The sequence below is a fragment of the Chionomys nivalis genome, chromosome 10 (assembly GCF_950005125.1).
Source record: "Chionomys nivalis chromosome 10, mChiNiv1.1, whole genome shotgun sequence".
In the NCBI taxonomy this organism is placed as follows: domain Eukaryota; kingdom Metazoa; phylum Chordata; class Mammalia; order Rodentia; family Cricetidae; genus Chionomys; species Chionomys nivalis.
This window is the reverse complement of record NC_080095.1, coordinates 41,228,834-41,246,889: the sequence shown is the minus strand read 5'-3', so window position 1 is coordinate 41,246,889 and position 18,056 is coordinate 41,228,834. Positions and strand designations below refer to the sequence as shown.

Genomic DNA, 18,056 nt, shown 5'->3' with positions numbered 1-18,056 from the left:
GAAATTTGCCATGAGAAGGCTGGGGTGTGGGTTGGTAGAAGGCTTGTCTAACATGAGTGAGACCTTGGGTTCCATTCCCAGGAGCCCTCCTCTCTTAGAAAAGCTATTTGTTGGGGATAGAGAGACAGGTCAGTGGTTAAAGGGTGCATTCTGCTCTTGGAGAGGATCCAGGTTTGTTTCCCAGCTCTTAACCCAGGGCCTCGAAGCACTGTGCCATTGAAGTCAGCGCCCATCCCCCTCTTCTGCTTGTATAAATGGCTGCCATGTCGGATGAAATGAGACGGCTAGAGAAGGGTTGTGAAGTGAGAGAGCTAGGCATCTATGGTATGAAGATGGAAAAATTAGTTTAGAGTTGTCAGTACAGAAAAGGAAATTTGAACCCGTGGTGATGCACACCTTCAATCCCAGCACCCAAGAAGCCTCAGAGGTAGGCAGATCTCTGAGTTCAAGGCCAGCCTGGTCTACAGACCATGATCCAGGACAGCCAGTGTTACACAGAGAAACCCTGCCCCCCCCCCAAAAAAAAAAGGCAAAACCAACAATAAGAAAAAAAAATTCGAGACCGTCTCTTAAAATCACGTGACTTCTTGGTTTGAAGTTAAAAAGTATCTCAGTGCTTGAGGTCTCATTGCCATACCTCTCCCTAACACAGTAAATCTGTCAGCCAAAGGTCACAGATAGCAAGTTAACACATTTCTTCTGACTTGCAAATGTTTGAGTGGATTTGACTAATTATGAGTAACGTAGTAAAATCCTATTTCATACTAATCTAGGAGTCAACACGTGACAGAAGCCCTTCAAGGTCCTTAAGCAGCTCGGCCTGGAAGAGAACACATGAGAGAAAGGTTTGTTTTTACAGAATGTAATTCATGAGAGTGTTTACAAACAAGTGAGTAATCTTAACAGCTTGAAGTTCTGCCTTGTTTTTCCCTTTTCAGAATCCCAAGAGGCTCTGTTTTCCTTGAAAGGGTATTTCTCTACAGTTGCTCCAATGACAGACATACCTGCACCCTTGTCCTACTTCCAGAATGCACAGATGTCTGAGGACAGCCACTCCAACAGCACCGTCCGTAGCCAGGTACAGTGTGGGCTTCTGAAGCTTTCCCACCACCCTTATCACGCGCCTCTGGAAGGTGCTGAGCCTGGGCAGCTTTGTTCTACTTTGGACGTTTTTTTTTACTGAATACTAAGCTGGGGGTAAAGTATCATAGCCTTGGTGAATGGGGCCCCAAAACTACTTTTGTTTTACTTTCTTGTGCTGAGAACTTAGCCTAGTGTACTGAGCTGCTCCCCCAGCCCATAAGGCTGTCACCACATGAGTGTTGATGCAAGTCCTACTGCCCTCATCACCTCAGCTGAGACTTTCTTCAGCTTCCTGAGGTATGAGGACCTCGTGGTCCACACTATTTGTCATGATCTTACTCTTCTACAGGAAGAAGGGATACGTTTTATTAAGTTTTCTAGTTTCTGGGCCAGTTTCTGGAAGTGTTGATAAGTATTTAGTGACAGTGATTATACAAGGTAAAGCACCAAAGATCTGAGTTCAGGATAGGACAGGGTACATGGTACAGTGCACACACTCTTCACAGACTACATGCACACACAGAAATCTGTCTGTTGTGACCCTGTTAGTAAGCCATTGCTGACCAAGTACAGATTCCATAGTAGGCCTGTGAAGTGTCTAGGGAGTTGGTGGAGCTTCCTGAGATACAACTAGGGTGGAGGAAACCTTGACAAGGGCAGTCTAAGTTCTGTAAGGCTGGCTTTGGGGAATTGTGCATACTTGTTACTAAAATTTGTCATTAAAGGCAAGTCGCAAATGAGTATGAGGGACCTGGAGAGGTGGCTTATGGGTTCAGAGCAATTCCTGCTCTTTCAGAGGATCCTGCATCTACATGGGTGGCTCACAATTGCCTGTTAACTCCAGCTCCAGAGGATCTGATGTCCTCTTCTGGTCTCTGAGAGTACCTGTGTGTGTGCGTGTGCACGTCTATACATGCACGCATGCACATACACTAATAGGCTCAAGATTTTCTTTGTGTTCTTTGTAACCCTGTTAGCTAATTACTGCTGACCGAGTGCAGACTTCGCAATAGGCCTGAAGATTTAGGATTCCTGACTTTCTCATCAGTAAAGTTAGATAATTTGCTGACTAGTCTAAGTTATTGTATAACTTAAAATGTTTTGATAGCACAAGGAGTTTGGGTAGCCCAACACTAGAGAGTAGGACTTCAAGTTTTATTTTATTTATTTTTTTATCTTAATATTTATTTATTTATTATGTATACAATATTCTGTCTGTGTGTATGCTTGCAGGCCAGAAGGGGGCACCAGACCTCATTACAGATGCTTTTGAGCCACCATGTGGTTGCTGGGAATTGAACTCAGGACCTTTGGAAGAGCAGGCAATGCTTTTAACCTCTGAGCCATCTCTCCAGCCCAAGGACTTTAAGTTTTAAAACTCATACTACAGTCCTGAACAAATAGGTTCAAGATTGAACTGGTTACTCTTACCACAAGTATAATGAAGTCATTTTGGAAAAGACTAGCCAAATCTTTATAGTCTGCTAGTTGACATTCTTGTCTAAGTTTAAGCACCATTATATGTTGTTAGGTAACATAGTTAGACATAACATGTAAAAAACAGTTCCTTGTTCCAGTTGTCTTAGCATAACCTCTCTTATTTAATTATTTTTATTTTATGTGCATATGTGTTTTACCATGGATGTCGGCTCCCCTGGAGTTACAGTTGTGAGCTGCCATGTGGGTGTTGGAAGAGCAGTCAGTGCTCTTAGCCACTGAGCCTTCTCTCTAGGCCTAGCATAACCTCTAAACAGATGCAATGATGGGCTGTAGGAGTCCCAAAATATGTTTTCATCTTGTGGAATGCTATGTATAATCTTATTTATAGTGAAGGGACTTTATGTTGGATAAGAGTCACTATTTTTTAAAGTCTAAATATTTATAAAAATTTTATTGTATAATGTTCTAAGCATATAGAGTAGTGGTTACTCTTCTAAATTTGGCTCTTTTAACATATTTACTATAAATATGCAACAAAGACAGACTTTTGCAACTGTACATGAATCAGCCCAATCTCCTTTTTTTTTTTTTTTTTGGTTTTTCGAGACAGGGTTTCTCTGTAGCTTTGGAGCCTGTCCTGGAACTCCCTTTGTAGACCAGGCTGGCCTCGAACTCACAGAGATCCGCCTGCCTCTGCCTCCCGAGTGCTAGGATTAAAGGCGTGCGCCACCAACGCCCGGCTAGCCCAATCTCCTTTGTTCTCTTTTGTGGATATATAAAAACTTGGTTTGCAAATGTTTGGTAGTTCCCAGTTTCTCAGCATACTGAGCAGATCTGTTGCCTGTGGTGGAGGCTTGAGAGGTCTTAGAGATAGAGACCAGATTGAGATCTCTGTCTAGTGTTGCTCAGCTATGAGACAGTGAGTGGAGAACTGAAAGTAAGCTCTGTTCTAGCGCAGTAGTGCACTTGGAGTGTGCAGGCTTTTCGGGAGAGTTCTGGGTGGTTTATTTCACAGGTGAGCCTTAATGGAAGGGTTAAATGGGGGGTTGTCCAGATAGGAATCCAAGTAGGTTGGGGTTTCTTCCTCTGTAGGGTTTCTTACCCTTTTTTTGTCCTTACAAAGTTTTTGATGTGTCATGGAAATAGATGCATGATGGGAACAACCAATTTTGCAAGGCTAAATGAATGGAAATTCATTCTAAAAAAGCAAAGTCTGGGTTGGCTATGCTGGTCCCAACCAATTTGAACAGTGATACAGTAAGATAAAACACAGCTCTGTGGTTGCATTAGTCTCTAAACCACCAACAGTTTGTCTGTCCTTTTTTCCTATGCCTGTATAGCCTATCTCAGATCTACCATTTTTACTAGAATAACTAGCGTGACCTGTCTGTATAGTGGAACAACTAGCATGACCTGTCACAGAAGTCCAGTGGAGATTTCATAGTTTCCCCATTACACACACATACACACACACCCTACTTTACTGCCTTCTGTCAGCTTACCCATACTGCCTCAGTGTGGACATGACTTTCATGTTTGTTGATGCCATTGATTGGCTCTGTGTGTATGGACTGGGGACTAAAAGATGGTGTAATTAAATAATGGTTCATCTATTTCTGAAAAATGCAAGGTTTAAAAAGCGATAAATAACCATAGCTCTTTGTGTTCTAAATTACCATTTAAATTAGGTATTCAAGAAGCTCTAATAAGAGCCCTGGGTATTTGGCTGTAGTTGGAGAAGCAGTAGTAATTACCTTGTTGTTCTCTGAAGTACAGTCCTGTGATGCAGTCAAGGCTGGCTTCAGCCTTGCCAGTTTTCCTAAATGCAGGGATAATAGATATTCATCACCATACCCGACTCTTCTTTTGTACTCTTTTTTGAAATATTTTAATAATAGTATTTCTTGTATGTAATAAATGTGCCACTCTTGTCAGTGATGGCAGTAGTGGAAGAGGCTGGAGAATGTGTGCAAACTCTGCCCAATGTCCTCCATTCTTGTTCCTGTGTTGTTCAGAGACAGGGTTTCTCTGTGTAGTCCTTGCTGTCTTGGAACTCCCTTTGTAGACCAGGTTGGTCTCCAACTCATAGAAATCCGTCTGTCTCTGCCTCCCGAGTGCTGGGATTAAAGACACGTGCCACCATTGCCTGACTCTGCCCAATAATCTTATGAACTAAAACTGCTAAATGTATATTGAAAGGAAGACATGGACTATCACCACACATGAAGGAAGCCTTTGAAGTTTTTATTGTTTAGAAATACAGAAGTATTTGTGATGGAAATGAGATTTGTTTCCATAGTTAGGAAGAATCAAAGTAGGTAATGTGTGGGAGAAAAGATGAATCAAGATTATCTGGTTTTCACTTAGGGCTTTATTATTGTATATTTCTGACACTGTTTAACTTTGTCCAGTAGTGATACACACCTTTAATCCCAGCACCTGGGAGGCAGAGGTAGGCAGATCTCTGAGTTTGAAGCCTGTCTGGTCACAAAGCGAGTTCGAGTTCCAGGATGGCCAGAACTGTAACTCAGAGAAACCCTATCTCGTACCTCCACCCCCAGCCACTACCCCCCCCCAAAAAAACAATCGCCCTTAATGAAAAGTTTATTGCTTTCTCTTTTTTGTTTGTTTTAAAGATAGGATCTCTAGTAACCACGGCTGTCCTGGAACCTGTCATGTAGCCCAGGCTAGCCTTTAATTTACCATCTTCTTTCCTTAGCCTCCCATGTGTTCAGATATAGGCATATGGCACCATGCCTAGTGAAAACCTTTCTTTTCTTTTCTTTAATTTCTCTTAAAATAGCACTGTGTCTGTGTCTAATCATTTTAGTAGGTACAAGATTTTTAATTTTGGAAACCCTAAGTATTTTTAGTATTATCTCCTCATTTTAACAGCTTTGAAAGCTGCTTTTTGTTTTGTTTGTTTTTGTTTTCCTGAGATAGGGTCTCTTTATGTAGCCTTAGCTATACTGGAACTCAAAGCATATTTTAAAATTTCTTTAAAAAGATGGTTACATTTTATTATATTTATTTTAAAAGAGAATCAATCTCTTTTAATTTAGACTGCTTTCACAGTTCTGCCTTAGTTTCCCAAGTGTTATGATTATAGGTGAGTGTTATTATAACCATTTTGATGGAGCCAGGCTGTATCACCCAGACTACCTTCAACCTGGAAGTATAAGCATCTACAACTGTACCCGACTGGCAGTCTTTAAGAATGGCTTTCTCATGATATAATTGGCATATGATAAACTATACATAGTATTCCATGTGCTGACTTTAACATATATAAATATTCTTAAAATTCCACCATGGTCAAGATAATGAACAGATCTCATCAATCCCAAGTTGCCCCAAGCTCCTTTTGTGTTGTTTTTCAAGCCCTTCTGCGCCCCAGCAACCACCAATCAAATTTTTGTCACTGCACTCTAGTTTTGCTCTTCTAGAAGTTTATATAAATAGAATCGTGCTGGCATGGAGAGATGGCTCAGCCTTTAAAGACTAGGCTCATAATCAGAAATAAATAGAATCATGCAGACCTTTTTGTCTGGCTTCTTCCATTAGCATAATTCAAAATTAATGGGTATTATGTCAGTAGTCTCCTTTCTATTCCTGAGTTGGATCTAATTGTATGCTTGTGCATAATTCTTTGATCATTTGCTCATTTCAGTATTTGGGGGGGGGGGTTCAGCCTGATGACATACTGCAAATAAGGTACTAAGATATTCAGTTAAAAAACTTTAAATGAACATGTACTTATTAAATGTCTAAGGGCAGAGGATAATCCAACATTTCAGGGTATATTTAGCTTCTTGAGAAGCTACAGTTTTCCAGATTGGTTACCATCAGTGTATGAGAGTTTCATCCAGTTCATCCCATTCTTTTTTTTTTTTTTTTTTTTGGTTTTTCGAGACAGGGTTTCTCTGTGGTTTTTTTGGAGCCTGTCCTGGAACTCCCTTTGTAGACCAGGCTGGCCTCGAACTCCCAGAGATCCACCTGCCTTTGCCTCCCGAGTGCTGGGATTAAAAGCGTGCGCCTCCAACGCCCGGCAGTCCATCCCATTCTTGTCAGCACTCCCGGGCCAGTCCCGGGCTTTGCAGCACTTTTAAAGGCATACTGTAGTGTCCTCGTCTGATGAGCGGTGGTGGTGTTGTTTCCATGTTGTCACGCTGGTGGCACTTCCTCTGGTAAAGTCTCACAGCTTGTTGCCTATTTTTAAATTGTTTGTTGGGGTGGTTGGTTTTTGTTTTTTTGAGTAAGTTGCTTTCTTGCTACTAAGTTGTGAAAGTTCTTTAAATTCTGGATAATGTAAGTTATAATATATACATCTTGAAAGTATTTTTCCTAATCTTTGGCTTTTCTTTTTATTACTGGTGTTTTTTGAGCAGCAGTTTTGAATATTGATGAAGCACTTTTTGTCTTTTTTTTTTTTTTTTTTGGTGTAGCTATGGTTTGTGTGTATATGTGTGTGTTATTATCTAAGAATTCTTTCCCAAGTTTTTGAAAGTTTTTGTCCACATTATTTTCTTTATAGTTTTATGTTTTACATTTATCTGTTATTGGGCATTATGGCACACACTTGTAGTCCCAGCTACTTATTTGGGAAGCAGAGGCAGGAGCATCACTTGAGGCAAGCCTAGACAACCCACAAATCTCATTTTGATCTGTGATGTAGTTTAAGTTGGTTTTGTATATGGTCGCACAGTATGGGTCAGAGTTCATTTTTCTGCATGTGAGCATGTCAGCACTGTCATGAAGAAGACTGTTGTTTGCAGTAAAGTGTCTTGTATCCTGGCACACGCCTGTTCTGTCCCATGGCTCACTTTGTCTTTGTACCAGTGGCACATTGCCACAATTACTGTAAGAGTATATTAAGTTCTGATATCACTACCTAATTGGTTGTTATTTTGATTTTGGGTTTTTTTTTTTTTTTTAAAATATCAGTTGAGTATGGCATTGCACACCATTAATCTCAGCATGAAGGAGACAGAGGCAAACAGACCTCAGAGTTTGAGGCCAGCCGCTCTACTTAAGCCATTGTGTATTTTAAGTCCTTAGTGTTTTTTTTCTATCAGTTTTACAAAATTTTCTTTTAAAAGACCAACTGGCAATTTGAATTGCATTGAATCCATTCATATGTTTTGTAGAGGATTTGTGGAATTGATAGCTTTATAATACCAGTCTTCCATTGCATGAATAGTATGTTTCTATATTTATTTAGGTCTTTTAATTAAAATTTTCAGTTGTGGTAGCACAAAGTTTAGTTTGTCCTCTTAACCAGTCTTTAGCTCATGGTTTAATATAAACCACATTCACATTGTGCTCTAGACTATTCTCATCTTGCAAAGCCAACATCTCCATTGAACTATCTTCTCCACCTCCACAGTGATAGTTACAGTTTCTATTTCTCCATGTGACGACTTTAATGGTTGTCTTCTTGTGGCTTGCTTACTTCACTTACATAGTGTTCTCAAGACTCATCTATATTATAGAATGTGACAGGACTTTCTTGTTTGTTGTGTATTTTTTCCTTCCTGCTCCTTCTTCTCTGTCCTTTCCAGCATAGCCAGGAATACAGGTGTACCCGCCTTGTCTGGTTAGGACTTCTTTAAGGCCAAGTAATACTCTGTTACATGCTGGCATGTTTAAAATTTTGGGGGAGGGGTATCCTGTGAGACTTCTGTCTCCTGGTTGTAGGAGGATAATGTGCTTCTTTGAATATGGGTGTATATCTCTTTGAGATCCTGCTTTCAGCTTAGTAATTTAGTATGTTATATATGTCTGAAATGGAATAGCTAGATCATTTGCTATTTTTAATTAATTTGAGCAGGATCTTGCTATGCCTCAAACTTATTGTCCTCCTGCCCTAATGTCCTGAGTGCTGGGAATACGGGCTGTGCCACCGTGGCTAACCCCACCCCCTCAGGAATCCACCTGTTACTTTCCTTATTGGTTGTGCCTTTTATGTTCCAGATAATAGAGTACAAGGGTCATAGTTTCTTCACATCACCACTGATGTTACTTCCTGTTCGTTTTTCTGAAGCTGGTTTTTCTTGCCTAGCTTTGCTCTAAGTAGGCAGGCACCCTAGACTGAGCTACACCCAGTTCCATTTTGTGTTTTGTTTTGTTGATGATGGCTATCCTAATGGTGTAAGATAAGCTTTGATATGTTTTGCAAATGAAATTTACTGGTAGTTTCTTTTGTTTGTAGATTACCTATTCACTCTACTACATGTTCCTTTGGTGCATTTTTTCTTTTGTAGTTATTTTATATATTTTATTCACATTTTTTAAAAAAAAAATTCCATATTCCTTCCTACACAGCTGCATATAAAAAAAACCCACTATAAACAGTTTGAAATACATGTAGGAAAACAGATATTTGGCATAAAGCTTATTTAAATTTTCCTTAAAAAAACATTATTCAGAGTTTCAAGAAATTTAATAAAATTTTCTTCAGTGATAGCTGGGCAATGGTGGCGCACGCCTTTAATCCCAGCACTTGGGAGGCAGAGGCAGGTGAATCTCTGTGAGTTCGAGACCAGCCTGGTCTACAGAGCTAGTTCCAGGACAGGCTCCAAAGCCACAGAGAAACCCTGTCTCGAAAAACCAAAAAAAAAAAAAAAATTTCAGTGATGATTATTTCTGAAATGTACAAAATTTAAATATTATAAAAAGGTTAAACCAAAATAGGAAAACTTTTTGCTTTTTTTCCTCCTTAGTAAAAATTCAGACTATGTCATATCGAGAAAGTTCAAAAGGTTATAGTGGCTGTCATCTCAGTTGCCCTTGGAGTTTCTGTCCTTTCTCATGGGGACAGGGCCTCTCACTGAGGACAGCAACATGTCTTTGATAGGCTTCTTGGGGTTCTCTCGAGGTCTGTCTTGATTGTTCCTGACTCAGACAATTTCCAGTCCAGCTCCTTGCTTGTACAGGTGTAAGATCACCCAGAAGCCATTGCCAGCTCTGGTAACTTCTTGAACATAATCCTTTCCTGAGATCTCTAAAACCTCTCCAGATTTGTTCCTCAGCTGATGTGCTTTCCACTCGGCCAGCTCGATAGCACGTTCGTCCTCCTCATTGAGTTCATCCTTGTTCTCCTCCAGCTCCTCCAAAGTCAGCTCTCCATATGCTTTCACCACTGACTGCTGGAGGAGTGCCTGCTCCTCTTTTTCTGCTTCTCCTTTTCCAGTTCCTTCAGGCTCTCCTTCGGGGGCAGGATGCCCTTTTCTGCACAGGATTTCCACTCGGTGTCTGCATTGGGGTCCTGCTTGCCTCCACTCACTTGGACCAGTCCTTTGGTGCATTTTTTATGGTTGGTGTAGTTATTTGTTTTACTTCTATTCTTTAATTTCTCTTCGCAGCATTTTGTAATTTCAAGTGTACAAGATATTTGGGGCAGGAGTCCTACACTACCCTTGGTTCTGTAGTTCACTGGAAGGTCTCACAGACCTCAGGAAAACTATTGTGTTCACTGTTACAGTTGATTAGCATGAAAGAATACAAATTAGCATTGGTGATAGAAGAAGGCACATCAGGCAGGCCAGAAGACACTTGCATGAGATTCCAGTGGATTTGTGCAGACAGTGCCTCCTTTCTAGCTACAGCACATGGCAAAATACGTGGACTATTTTCAATCAGGGAAACACACTTGGGCCTCAGTGTCCAGGGTTTTTATTGGTTATGGTCCATACAAACACGGCTGCTTTGGTTCTCCTCCCACTTCAGAGGTCAGACTGACACTGTTCTTGATAGAGATCACAGTCTAGGTTGCTGAAGGCCTCTCATAAACAGTTCTAATATGATATTCCAAGGGTTTACAGATATCTTCTAGGTTCTAAGTGAGCCAGAATATTCTTGGCAGGTGCAGAGTTTAGAAAATCCTGGTGCACTAAGTTGGTAGCCTTACTGTTCAACAGACACTTAAATGTTTCCTTCTACCTGGCTTGGCTTTCTGGTGTCATACTGCCCCAAAGTAATCATATCCCAGGTTTCTTTTTCTTTTCTTTTTTTTTTAAAAGGTTTTTCTTTTTTAGATTTTATTTATTTATTATGTATACAACATTCTGCCTCCATGTATGCCCGCATGCCAGAAGAGGGCGCCAGATCTCATTACAGATGGTTGTGAGCCACCATGTGGTTGCCGGGAATTGAACTCAGGACCTCTGGAAGAGCAGCCAGTGCTCTTAACCACTGAGCCATCTCTCCAGCCCACATCCCAGGTTTCTTAACCCTCTGTGTAGTCTTTGCAGAACGGTCCCAGAGTTCAGGAGAACGGGGCCTGTCTGTCTAGTTTCCCTGCTTTTCTCCTGGCTCCCAGCATCCTGTCTGGACATGGCTTATAGTCACTCTTTCCCCTATTGTAACAAATGTAGCAATTAACACTTAGAAACTGAAACAGATTTATTTAACAGGAAAAATGGTGAAAGACATGAATACAGTTTTATTTCTTTAAACTTTCTTTGTTTTGTAGTTTGGGGTTTTTTGGTTTGTATGGTTGGTTGGTTTTTTTTTCAGACAGGGTTTGTGTGTGTGTATAACTTTGGCTACCCTGGACTCACTTCATAGACGAGGCTGATCTGGAACTCAGATCTGTAGTTGGACTTTCTTTGGACTGCCAGCCATCTTCCAAATAAAGACATGGAGACTTATTATTAATTATGAATTCTCAGCCTTAGTTTAGCTCTTTAACTTAGTTTAAACTGTTTCTATTCATCTACCTTTTGTCTTTCAACCTTTTTTTGTTTCATTGTGTATATTCTACTTTTCTGCTTCCTCTGTGTCTGGCTAGCTGGCTCCTGTCATCTCTTTTGCTTTCTCTCCAGAGCCTAAATTTCTCCCACTTCTTCCTCTCCCTGCCTGGAAGTTTCACCTGTGCCTTCTCCTTTGCTATTCACTGTTCAGTTTTTTATTTGTCCAGTCAGGTGCCTTAGGAAGGTAAGGCAAAATTACCATACATCTTTACATAATAAAACAAATGCAACACGTTTGCGTAATTAAACAAATATTCTACTACATTTTCCCTTTTTTGTCCAAATAAAAAGAATTTAATTTTAACATAGTAAGACTATATACAATAAACAATTATCAATTAAGAATTATATTTACAATATCCAGTCCATTTGTATTTGGCAAATTCAGAGAAAATACTCTGTTTTCTATCCTAGCTTGGTAAGTCTGAAGTTTTATACCTAAACCACTTTCTATCATAACTTGTATTACCAACCTTAAAATATCTTTTTAAACCTTAAAACATTTTTTTAGATAAATGACTTAAGATTTTATGTCTATCAACCTTTGTAAATTTTGTATCTCTTTTTGTAAGCTTTTTTTCTGAATTTGTTAATGAAGAAAATGGTATAACTATCTAGTCTTCAACCTCATCAGAGATACAAGAAGGATAAAATATTACCTGAGTAAACAGGAAGTGCAGAACAAACAACTTCCAAAACTGTAGGAATGATAGAGACATCTGGTTGCCTTGACAGTCACCCAAGGTTCTTCTGCAATATTGGGACATCCATCTTTGGCCTACAGGCCTAGAATATCTGACAGACTTTTGTGTGAAGCAGGAGTTTTGTAGGACTGTCTCACTTGTCTTTGCAAAGTTTGGCAGCTACTTAATTTTATGTCCTGCTTGTCTAGTTTTTACAGTTTACTGTCGGCAGCTGAAGCAAGGGCAGTTTCTCGCTCAAATGGCTAGCTTTGACACAGTGAAAGCAAATTTCATATGGAGGTTCTTCAATGCCCACCATCCTTTTATGAAGTAGATTGATGATGCCAGCAGCAGATGTCTTGCTGTCGTGAAAAGCATTAGGTTATTAAATATCTTAAATGCCATATTCTGTAGGTCTCTGAAGCTTTTGAAGATTACTCATCTATCTAAAATGAATCTGTTTAACTCTGAAAACATATCTAATGTGACTACAAGTTGATTGTTATAGGGGACGTTTAACTTGCTTTTTTTTTTTGGTTTTTCGAGACAGGGTTTCTCTGTAGCTTTGGAAGCCTGTCCTGGAACTCCCTTTGTAGACCAGGCTGGCCTCGAACTCACAGAGATCCGCCTGCCTCTGCCTCCCGAGTGCTGGGATTAAAGGCGTGCGCCACCACTGTCCAGCTTAACTTGCATGTTTTAAAAAATATCCTAAACAGTTTGTTAATAATAACTTTCAAGGACTAGAACTTTATATTACATTTTTAAACGAGCTACATGGGTACAATACCTTACACAAGAGTAGAAACATATATAACAAAAATAACCTTAAATTTATATCAATATACAAGAATTCATAAAAATATAAAATATTTGAGATGAATAGTTGTCTTTTTGTCCTATATTTTATATCCCCACTAAATGATGGCAGACATCCATAAGCCATCAAAAGACTGAAAACCACCCACCCTACCTCTTGGGAATGTGGGTGTTGTGTTCTCTAGATTGCTTCCTATTTTCTGGGGGTGATGGCATTTCCAGGCGACCCTGAGAAAATTGAGGTAACGGTCAAGTCCTAAGAAAATTAGCTGTAAGATTTGTTGTCCAGTGTTTATGGAATGGGAAATTTCGAGGCTTATCTGAAGCCCTGGCTAGGACAGTCTGTGAGGCTGGGCCATCTCAGCTAGCAGCTTTGAAGTTGTTCTGAATGCAGAACTCTGAGGAAACTGCAACAGAGGTACTCTAGAAGGCTGGCTCACCTGGACCACCCATTTTCAGTGGTGTCTGCTTCTCTTGCTCTGAAAACACAAACTTTCAAAGGCAACATACATACCTGCACTAACATGAATATGGAATGTGTGTTGTATACAAACCAACCAAAGATGATTTTGTATTTACATCTTTGAGCAAGTAAAAATTATCTATCAACTTTATAAGTTTATTTGAACTCTATAATGAACCCAATATACATGCCATATGAAAGGATGGCATGTAATAATAAGTTATGAGGACTCTAACTAACAAGATATATCTTGTCTCATCCAGTCTCAGAGCTGTCCCCATGTCAAGGGATCAGCATATATGTCACCTGTCTTGTAGTCTTTCTAGATTTATTTCTTTATGTCTGTAGCCAAGATTTTCAGGAGGTTTCCCCTAGTCAAATATGGTCTCTATTAATTTTGAAGGAATTCACAACCTTTCATTTCCTATGTGAATAAAAGCATAACTTCTTCCCCAATACAATACATTTTCTGAATTTCACTTAAGAGTTAAGGTGCCCGTAAAGTGTCTCGGCTGGTTTAATTCAGCAGCTCCTTTTACAGTCTCTCATCCCTCAGCAGCTGTTGTTCGCTCACCAGCATTAAAGAAACTCAAAGCCAACAAAGCACCGTACAGGATCTAGATTCCTGTGCATTTCCCATCTTTTCATGGCTTATTCTTTTTATATTACTTTACCCTTTTTTAAAGACTTATTTATTTTTAAACTACTTATTTTTTTCCTATTTTTACCCCCATTTTATTTCTTAGGCACCTGTGCACATTGTCTAATCTGTTTAAAAACTTTTTCGGTCTGGACCTGTTTTACTGTGCACTTGTAGCATTCTCTGACCTCATGAGCCAGACCTTAAACTGCTGAGCAGCAGCTAGACCCTCCCTCTGCTTCTCCTCAGGTCCATAAGAGCCGAGCCATAAACCTGCAGACCTGGCCTGGCTAATAGCTGTCTGTAATTGGGAGCTATGTTTAACTGAGAGCTGTATTCAACCACGGAGCTCTAGGAAGTTGGTACCCTCGCTGTGACAGGTGTTTTTTACTTAGCTTGCCATTTTACATAGTGTGGTGACTACTCAAGTGCTGTGCCGCACAGCAGCTCCTCTTAAAGAAGCCATGTTCATTTTTGTTTTGTTTTGTTCTTTCTCAGGCCCTATGTGTAAATTGAGGCCCCAGCTTGGGTGCCTGAGATCCGCGTGCCTCTCCCTCCCAAGTGCTGGGATTAAAGGCGTATGCCACCACTGACTGGCAAGAGACCTTAATCTTAAAAAAAGAAAATGAGAAACTGGTTGTACACTTTTTCATATTTCTTACTTTAACACCATCTAACCTTTACAATATGTTTTACCTTTCTAAGAGTTGATATTACAAAGACTAGGGGGAATGTGTGTGTGTGTGTGTGTGTGTGTGTGTGTGTGAGAGAGAGAGACAGACAGAGACAGAGAGACAGACAGAGACAAGAGATAACAAATATTCACTGCTAAGTTAAACCACACTCTCCTAGACCATTTTCGGCTCAAAACAGGGCAGGGTTGGGTCATGTTCCTCATCCACCAGAATATCGAGTGTAGGAATGAGTGCTTGATCTCCTCTGTCATAGCAGCTTTAATTAAACTGTCCATACAGACTGTGATAGGACTGTGGTGCCAAGAAACTCACACCTGTTTCAGTTCATGGTGAACATTAACCCATCAGCTTATTAGAATTGTATTGCTAAACACAGACGTCACAGGTTTGGCTGATGACTTGATCACTTCCTTCTCTGGGAAAATAAAAGCCTAGTTTATCTCTGTTGCTATTTTCTAAATTTATTATTCTGTGTGTGTGCGTGTGCATGTGCTTTAGTCTTTATGACTTTGTATTGCTCACAGGATAAAGTCTCAAGTCTCTGATAGGGCAAATAAAGTTTCCTTAGAACCTATCCTAAAAGTCAGCAGAAACTTTTCAAAGAGCAGAGTCTCTAGAGCCAGAACTCTTTTAGGGATACTGGGTTTGGACCCAAGGTCTTGCTCATGATGAGTAAATGTAAATGAGCTACATTCCCTTTTCAAATTTTTATTTTGAGACTGGGACTTAACCACACTGCCTTCAGACTTTGATTTCTCCTGCCTCAGCTTCCTGAGTAATTAGATTGTAGGTGTGCCCCACCACACCCAGCTCAGAGTCTAGAGCAAACTGATTTCAGTGTTGCCACAGCAGAGGACTTGGGATGCCGTAGGATTCTCCTGACACTACTTGTGAAATGGCATCTTAGTTACTTTTTTATTTCTTTGGCAAAACACCATGACCATGACAGATTATAGAAGGAAGGGTTTATTTGGGTCTGTGCTTCCAGAGAGCTAGAGTCTATCAGCGTCATGGCAGGAAAGCATGGCAGCAGACAGGCTTGTTAGCTGAACTGGAAGCAGAGAGAGCGTGCGCTAGGAATGGCGAGACTTTTAAACCTACCCCTAATGACTTATTTCTAGTAAGGTCACGCCTCCTAAGTCTCCCAAACAGCACTATCAGTTGGGGACCAAGTATTCAAACATCTGAGCCTGTGGGGGACATTTTCATTCAAACCACCACAAATGGGTATGCTCAAGTGAAATCAAAGAGAACTTTAGCCCAAGAGGTATTCCAGGATCCCATGTTGTCTCTCAATTGGCAGATTAGGAGAACTTTTTTTCTGGAGGCAGGAGGCTCTGGGTTGAGACCCTTCTACACTTGTTGGCTGTGCCTCTTTCCTTGTCTATGGAGTGATGGCAATAGAGTGACTGAAAATTAAAGGGTATGTAATGTCATAGTCCTTCTTTCAATGGAATACTTTTTTAAAGATTTATTTATTTATTATGCATACAACATTCCTTTCATGTATGCTTGCATGCCAGAAGAGGGCACCAGACCTCTTTACAGATGGCTGTGAGCCACCATGTGGTTGCTGGGAATTGAACTCAGGACCTCTGGAAGAGCAGTCAGTGCTCTTAACCTCTGAGCAATCTCTCCAGCCCCTCAATGCAGTAATTTTATGCTGTTACTAAATGTGGGCTGTATTATTACTCTCTTGTGTGTGTAAATGTGCATGGCATGGCATGCATGTGGATGTCACAGGATACTGATGTAGAGGCAGGCAGTTCTCTCCTTCCACCTTTCCGTGAGTTCCAGGGATAAAACACAGGTTGTTTCATTGGGTGGCAGGTCCCTTTACTTGCTGAGCCATCTTGACCATGGAATGTGTTTTTTAATGAATGATTGTAATACTCCACGGTAATGGTTATGCTCTATCATCAGAACTGATATTTGAGGGTAGCTTGTTTTCAAATCATCATCCTGAGAGAAGTTAGCTTAATCAATCTTCATTTACCAGCAGTGACTATATCAACAGTGGAAGTTGGCTCTTTCCTTCCACCATATGGTTTCAGGGAATTGAATTTAGATTGTCAGGTTTGATCACAAGTGCTTTGCCCACTAAGCCATCTCACCCGCTCTGGTACTGCTCTTTTTATTCACTTCACCATTGACAAAATTTAAGTTTAACAAATGAGCAGTAAATACCAGAATAAAAATAAAACTTGGGAAAAATAGGAAAACAGCTGGGCCGTGGTGGTGCACGCCTTTAATTCCAGCACTTGGGAGGAAGAGGCAGGTGGATCTCTGTGATTTCGAGGCCGGCCTGGTCTACAGAGCTAGTGCCAGGACAGGCTCCAAAGCTGTCTCAAAAAAAAAAAGAAAGATAAGAAAATGAAGCCAAGGGTCATTGGATAAGGACACAAGCCCCCAAGCCCGATGACCCAAGTTTGTGCCTGACACACACACACACTACAATAAAGTCAGGATGAGGCTGTGGCTTGGTAATGGCAGGACACTTGCTGAGCATGTATGAGGTATGAGACCTTGGGTTCAGTCCTCGGCATCACAGACAAAAGAAAGAGGGCTTGATAACCCTAAGCATAGAATAGATATGAAGCTAACAAGACAACCCCTGGTTTAACTAAGGAAAGTGAGGTCTTACAAAGATTGTAAACTCAGCGTCCATCATCTAGTGTTCATGTTCACTCCCTACTGTATTAGGCACAGTGAAGGTTGGGAAGGTAAGGACATGGAACATCAGGATTGTGTAAGGCCATTTGCTGTCCAGGAGATTGCTTGCTTGTTTGTTTTGTTTTTGAGTCAGGGTTCCTCTGTGTAATGCTGGATTACCAGAACTCACCATGTAGAATAGGCTGGCATGAGTTGTTACGTGTAAGGATTAAAGACATGTGCCACCATGCCTGGCTGGGAGAATTTATTTCAACTAAATATTTTAAAATGATTGTAGTTTTACATGGCATTATGAGAAAGGATACAGAGAGATATCTTGAACATTACTACATATATATTTTTTTAAAAAAATATTTATTAATTATGTATGCTATGTTCTGTCTGTGTGTATGCCTGCAGGCCAGAAGAGGGCACCAGACCTCATTACAGATGGTTGTGAGCCACCATGTGGTTGCTGGGAATTGAACTCAGGACCTTTGGAAGAGCAAGCAATGCTCTTAACCGCTGAGCCATCTCTCCAGGCCTACTACATATATTTTAAAGTCTTATTGATAATGAATCCCAGCATGCAGGAGGTGTAGGCAGGCAGATCTCTGAGTTTGAGGCTAGCCTGGTCTATAGAGGGAGTTCCAGGATAGCCATGGCCATACAGAGAAACCCTAGAAAAGACAGTATACCATGTATAAATTGGCTCTTTCTTGCTTCGTATTTTTCAAACTTAAGTATTGATTGGCTCATTATTATTAATCCCAGGTATAATTCTTATAGAATGCCTTGGTTGTGCTGAGAGTCTGATTTACTGAATGGTTT

General features: G+C 40.4%; 1 protein-coding gene across 1 annotated transcript in view; it reads left to right on the top strand.

Annotated features, from left to right (window-relative positions):
• Positions 1–18,056, top strand: part of Psen1 (presenilin 1) — a 54,214-nt gene that overhangs the window by 8,635 nt on the left and 27,523 nt on the right. Inside the window, exons 2-3 of the mRNA XM_057782456.1 lie at positions 774–845; positions 939–1,078. Coding sequence (XP_057638439.1) covers positions 992–1,078 — 87 coding nt within the window. The 5' untranslated portion in view covers positions 774–845; positions 939–991. The remainder of the gene's footprint in view (positions 1–773; positions 846–938; positions 1,079–18,056) is intronic.